At 51.1% G+C, this 6759-nt stretch overlaps 1 protein-coding gene across 1 annotated transcript; it reads right to left on the reverse strand.

Annotated features, from left to right (window-relative positions):
• Nucleotides 1-251: 251 nt before the first annotated feature.
• Nucleotides 252-5717, reverse strand: SOX4 (SRY-box transcription factor 4). The gene has a single exon (XM_043590712.1). The coding sequence runs from the start codon at nt 4532-4534 to the stop codon at nt 3104-3106; it is 1431 nt and encodes a 476-aa protein (XP_043446647.1). The 5' UTR covers nt 4535-5717; the 3' UTR covers nt 252-3103.
• Nucleotides 5718-6759: the final 1042 nt, after the last annotated feature.

Consider the following 6759-nt stretch of genomic DNA (forward strand, 5'->3'; position numbering starts at 1 on the left):
CAACGGCATTTATTTAAATGTAAAAAATCAGAAAATTCCTAGAAAGCGTGCAGAGTTGACACGTATTCAGCGGACGCCGTCATTTCACGGTCAGGGCCTGCCAAATCTGGCCAAGAGGAACTTCTTATTCCTCAGTAAGATCGCATTGAACAGGCAGTCCTGGGAGAACTTACTTGTTTCACAGCTAAGGCAGATGGGGGCCCTCCCAATCTTAGAGGCTTTGGGTCTAATAATAATGACAAAAGTCGAGATTTAGGGTTCAGTTCCAGCTGATTTTATTTCCTTCTCAAAAAAAGTTATTTACAGAAGGTATATATCAACAATCTGACAGGCAGTGAACTTGACATGATTAGCTGGCATGATTTTTTCTTTCTTTTTCCCCCAAAACATTGTTTTTGTGGCCTTGAATTTTAAGACAAATATTCTACACGGCATATTGCACAGGATGGATGGCAAAAAAAAGTTTAAAAACAAAAACCCTTAACGGAACTGCCTCAAAAAGGCAGACGTCCTAGTGCCTGTCATGTTATATTAAACATACATACACACAATCTTTTTGCTTATTATAATACAGACTTAAATGTACAAAGATGTTTTCCACTTTTTTCAATCTTTAAACACAACAGCTATAAACCTGAACACATATGCTATCATCATGCCATAAGACTAAAACAATTATATTTAGCGACAAGTAGAAAGGATTAAATAGTCAAATACAAGAATGAAAAACGCAGTACATAGTGTCGCGAACTCAAATCGGCATTTAGATAGATCCAGTGGTTTAAACGGCACGTTTTTGCTTATAAAAAAAGTGCAAAAAAGATGTGGTTTACAAGTGAAAGCTACAGGATCCCTTTTTGCTGTAAATGCACCAGTTTTAAAGCCTCTGGACAGAACAGTTTTTATTTAAAAAAATTTGTTTTTTCTGAAAAGCGTACAGTGTTTGGCTAATTCTTCCCCCCCCCACCCTTTTTTATAAGACTGGGGTCAAAGGGTGGACACTGGTGGCAGGATAAGGGATACTGTCACTTTAAGAAGCCTGCAGATTGAAGTGTAAACATGGAGAAATTAGGGGCTGATTCTTTAAACTGTGTGAGATATTAACCAGCCGCCCTATTATAAAATCAGGAAATCCAAACAGCGATTTACACCGATTAACACCCCCTTTATATATTTTTTACAAAAATACACTGAGAAAATAATCAAACGTTTTCATCTCTCTTGTCTTTTTTTGTTTTTTAAAAGTGTCAAAAGTCTACATTTAAATATAAAAAATTAAAAGTTAAAACTCTAGCCCTTCAGTGAAGGAGACGTAAAATGGCGTGGGTAACAACAAACTACCAAAAACCAAAAAAAAAAAAAACCAAAAAAAAAAAACAAACCAAAAACCAAAAAATCCAACAAAAACAAAAGAAAAAAAAAAGAAAAGGAAGGAAGAAAGGAAGTAAAAAAAAGAAAGCAAACGAAAAGGTTAAAGTAAAAAAGGGACAAAATAAGAAAAGAAAAATGTTTGGCCAGTATAAATACGTCCACATATAAAATGGCATCTGATTACATTTACAAGGAAAAAAAAAATACGAGGATGAAGCATCGGTGAGGGAAAAAAACACGTCTTCTCATTTACACCTATAAGGAATAAACACATACACACTGAGAAAAAATTTGGTCCTGAATTGTGGTTTTTTTTCTTTCTTTCTTAAAGTCCAGCACAGATTTGAGTTGCGTTTGAATCCTTTAAAGAGTTAAGAATGAAAAAAAGCTGGTGATAATTTTGTTGTAGGAATCAAACATAGCGCCATCTATCTGCTTTTTATATTATCCTACACTATTTTAAAAACTGCTCAACAGTCTTATACAGAAATCTTTAAAAGATAGACAGGATAACATGCTATATTAACCCCACCAGTGAAATAATCCAACACCATCACGATTCCGATTAAGAGAAGAAAAAAACCTCTTTTTTTTTCCCCCCGCCCGAAACCACTCGCCCCTCCACGGCCCCCCGGTACCACATCAAACAGTCCGCGCTCCTGCACGCCCGCGGGCCGCCCAGTCTCACCTCTCTGATTGCGGGGATGGCGCGGGGCGGGGGCCGCCGGGACGCGCCACCTGCTTGCTCCCCGAGCGTGCACACCCGTCCCAGTTTCTCCGCAGCCCCCCACCCCCGCGTCCCGCCCCGCGCCCCTCGCCGGGCTCCCCACCGGGCTCTCCGCATCACCTCCTCCTCCGGCTGCGGGAGGGGGCAAGGAAAAAAAAAAAAAAAAAGGAAGGAAGGAAAGAAGAAAGAAAGGGGAAAAAAGTAAAAAAGGAGGCAAAACCCAGCAAAACGGGAATCCGCCAGCGTGGAGTCTCTCAGTCCCGGCGCGTCTCGAGCCTGCGCGACCCCCCAAAAGATCAGCCTTCGGTCCAATTCCACGCCCGGAGCCTTCTGTCTTCTTCAGGGGGAGGGGGGTGGCGGGGGTGCTGAGAACTAAATCCCCAGGGGCGCGTTGGGTTTCTTTCTTTTCTTTTCTTTCTTTTTTTTTTTTTTTTGTTGTTGTTTTTTCCCCTCCTCTCTCGATCAAGAAATGAGATAAAATAAAGCAAAAACAGCAAGGGGGCGATGAGAAAGGGACGAGATTCCTTCAGTCTCTAGAAAAAACTATCAAGTCGGCTTCTTGCTGGGGGAGCAGCAGACAAGTCCGGAAGCTCGTTGGAAGTGGGGGTGTGTGTGGGGGGGTCTCTTCGGGCAAAGGGGAGGAAACTCCAAGTAGCTTTTTTGCCATCAACAACAACATCAAGAACAATAAAAGGTCGCCCCCCCCACCCCGTCTCCCCGCCGCCTCCTCCGCGTCCCCGCGGCCGGGCAGCTGGGGGATGGGAGCGCGGGTCCCCAAAACGCCGCCGCGCTTTCTCCCGCGACCGCGACGCGGCCCAAGCCGGCCCTGCTCGCTTTTTTTTTTTTTAATCTTTTCCTTTTTTTTTTTTTTTTTTCAATTTTCCCTTTCTCTTCCAACTCTTCCTCTGTCCACTTCTCTCGCTCTCTCTTTGTTTTCCTCTCCCCCCCCCCCCTCCCCAACCCGGCCCTCTGCTCCCGGCCCGCGCGCGCGCGCGCGCCCCCCTCTCAGTAGGTGAAGACCAGGTTGGAGATGCTGGACTCCAGCCAGTCTCCCGAGATCATCTCGCTCACCTCGGGCGTGCAGTAGTCCGGGAACTCGAAGTGCGAGCCGGAGCCGGGCTCGAAGTTAAAATCCAGGTCCCGGTCCAGCGCCGACGACGAGCTGAAGCTGCCCAGGGACATGCTCTCAAAGTTTGAGCTGGGGTTCAGGTCGAGCAGGTCGTCTTCGAACTCGTCGTCGGAGGACGAGGAGCCCGACGACGAGGACGACGACGAGTGGGACGAGGCCGACGAGGACGCGTGCGACGGCGCGCTGGACGGGGCGGGCGAGGCGGCGCGCAGGCTGGCGTAGCTGCGGTGGTCGGCGGGCGAGCGGCCGGCGGCCGGCGACGACGCGGCGCTGCTGCGGCCGCTCAGGCTCGGCCCGTCGGGCGAGCAGCCCGCGCCCCCCTCCTCGTACAGGCCCAGGGGGTCGCTGGGGTCGGCGCCCGCGCCCACGCCGCCAGCGGGCGACGAGGACGCGCCCAGGCCTCCGAACAGGTAGACGCGCTTCACCTTCTTGTCGGCCAGGTGCTTGCCCGGGGCCGCCAGGCCCGGCGCGGCGGAGGCGGCCGCGGAGGCCGAGGCGGCCGCGCTGGGAGTCCGCGCCTTGTACAGCGAGTGGTGGTCGGCGGCGGCCGCGGCGGCGCCCAGGGGCAGCAGGGCAGCGGCCCCCGCCTGCTCGGGCGCGAAGGAGGAGGAGGCGCCCGCGGCCGCCGCCTTCCCGCCGCCGCCGCCCGCCAGGATGAGCTTGGCGTGCGGCTTGCTGACCCCGCCGCCCGCGCCGCCCGCCACTTTGGAGCCGCAGCTCTTTTTCTGCGCGGGTTTGGAGTTGGCGCCGCCGCCGCTCGCGCCGCCGCCTCCTCCCCCCGCGTTGCCGCTCCCGCCGCCGCCGCCGCCGCCCCCGTGGCCGCCCCCGCCACCGACCTTGTCTCCCTTCTCCCCCGGCTTGGAGGAGGCGGCGGCCGAGGCGCTGGAGTTGGCGTTGCCGGACTTCACCTTCTTCCTGGGCCGGTACTTGTAGTCGGGGTAGTCAGCCATGTGCTTGAGGCGCAGCCGCTCCGCCTCCCGAATGAAAGGGATCTTGTCGCTGTCTTTGAGCAGCTTCCAGCGTTTGCCCAGCCGCTTGGAGATCTCGGCGTTGTGCATGTCGGGCGACTGCTCCATGATCTTGCGCCGCTCGATCTGCGACCACACCATGAAGGCGTTCATGGGTCGCTTGATGTGCCCGCTCGGCGTCTTGCACCAGCTCGGGTCGTCGGCCTTGCCGCCCGTGGAGGCGGTGGAGCCGGGCGTGGGGGAGGAGGCGATGCCCAGCTCGAGGCCGGCGCCCGAGTCCGAGCTCTCGCCCGCCAGCAGCGCTTCCGTGTTCTCGGCGTTGTTGGTTTGCTGCACCATGGCCCCGGCTCGGCGGGCGCCCACGCGCGCTCACACCCTCGCGGCGGCCGCGGCGCGATCGCCGGGCCCTCCCGGCTCCCCGGGCCAAGCACACGCCGAGCGGGAGAACGCGCGCGGCGGCCGTGCGGGCCCCTCCACTCCTCGCCGGGGCGGCGTTGGGCGAAGAGAGAAAAGTCTCCCAAAGATGCGGGGAAGGAGTAGTCTGCCTCTTGCAGAGGAGTTATAGTTCCCAGGCTGGAGAGTCTCTCCCTCCCTCTCCTTCTGGCTCTCGCTTTCTCTCTCTCTCTCTCTCACCGCGCCGCAGTTTGCTCTGTCTCTCGGCTCTGAGTCTGGAGACCGTGCTAAAGTGGAGAGGAGTTTCTTGAATGCTGGTTGCTGAAGCTTCCAGTGCAAGTTTCTCGCCGCCTCCCAGGCAAGTCTTTTTTTTTTTTTTTTTTTTTTTTCTTCCCCTGAAGCAGTTGGTTCCAGTTCACGAGCGCTCTCTCAGGAGCTCAGGAAAGCGACATAGTCTCTATCACTTAGTCCCTTTCCTACAATGCAAAGCAAAAAAGACTCTGGCTCCAGGACTCTCTGTGGGCGGAATCGGCACTAAGGAGTTTGTGCAATTATTTTGTTGCAAGGTAGGAAGCCAAAAAGCCTTCGTGCAACAGACTGGCATGAATAAATGTATGTTTCCCCCTCCCTTCTGCAAGAAGGGAGCTGGTAATGGCAGAGTTCCTCTAATGCAGACTCTTAAAGAGCGTGCAAGAACTAGAGACCCGGGAGCGAAACAGGCCTCTTCCCCTCACACAGTTTCTCTTGCTGCAGCTTAGAGCAGACCCCAATACCGCCTCGCGCCTCTTTATCCTTTCACAGTCTTGGCCACGGCCAATCAGCCGCTGTAACCAACGCTTCCTCGTGCCAAGCCCCTCCCCCGGGCTTCCCATTGGCTTGGAACCCGATGCAATAATAATCTCCGCGTGCAATGAGAAGCTCCAAATCTGACCTCATTCCAATTTACAGAGCAAACTTTTTAAAAGGGCTAGAAGTACAGCTGAGATTTCTGCTGCCTTTTTTTCCTTTTGCTCTGTGTGTGTGTACGTGTGTGTGTGTGTGTGGTGTGTAAAGAGGATGTTAATGCATGAAATTATTAAGGGGAGAGACGGAAATGTATTCTAACCATTATGTTAGATAACAAGGGGCTTGGAAGTGTGTGTGTGGGGGGGTGGGGAGTAAGGGTGAAATACTGTAAATGGAAGCTTTCTGCTTAAAAGCCAAGTGATTATTTTTATTAGTTCTTTTCAGTACTGGAATAAAGAATCAGCCTCTCGTGCAAAATCTGTTCCTCGGATCCTTCATAAAGCCAAGGATGTAAAAGGGGGAAGGAAAGCCACAACAATAAATCAATGGATATTGAAAACCATTAAGAAAGTGGTACCTAGACACCTGTCATCACAATTATTTTAACAACTCTAGGTACAGCACAGATGTTGATGTATTGTGTAAATCCCTTCAGGGCAATTTTTGTTCTGTTTGTGGAAGGCAGAGGAGAGGGATTTTTGCAACAACTGCTTGCTCTCTTAACCAAACAGGGGTTAACTATGGTTATTTAACGATTTAAACCCCCCTGTAAATCCTAGATAGCCCAAACAGAGGAGCTCTCCACTGGTACACATCAGGCAGTGTTCCATACTTAATGGCAGAATTTCCATAGAGTTTTGTAGAGGATGATAATGTTGAGTAAAGGATTGGAATCGATTTACTTTCTCAATATTTGTTTCCCACATTTTCAAAATTCAAGGTTGCTTCACTCTCCTCCCTTCCCCCCCCCCCGCCCCGCCCCAACCCTTTAAGAAGGGTTCTTTCTTATATATATTTTTCCTCTTAAATATTCTTCCTACGTTGCTTCTATGCTACTTGAATCAAATGGAGCTAAAAGGCCAAGGCAAAGGGAAAGAAGGAGGTGGTAACTGGTGGCAGAAGACAGTGGAGCCTCTGGATTTATGTTAGACCTAGATGCTAGTCCTTCTTACTTGGTTTTGTACTCTGGGCATATGATTAAGTCTCAGTCTTCCTCATCTGTGATATGGGAACACTAGGAGCTACTTCATACAGGGTTGTTGTGAGGTTTCAATGAGTTTGATGCATTGTAAGCCCCCAGTGAATGTTATTATCCTTCTCTTGGTAATTCAATGCCAGAGATACTCCTTCTAATAGGGGCAGCATTTTGTTGTTCAAGAGACTAA

This window comes from Prionailurus bengalensis, chromosome B2 (genome assembly GCF_016509475.1).
Source record: "Prionailurus bengalensis isolate Pbe53 chromosome B2, Fcat_Pben_1.1_paternal_pri, whole genome shotgun sequence".
Taxonomy (NCBI): Eukaryota; Metazoa; Chordata; class Mammalia; order Carnivora; family Felidae; genus Prionailurus; species Prionailurus bengalensis.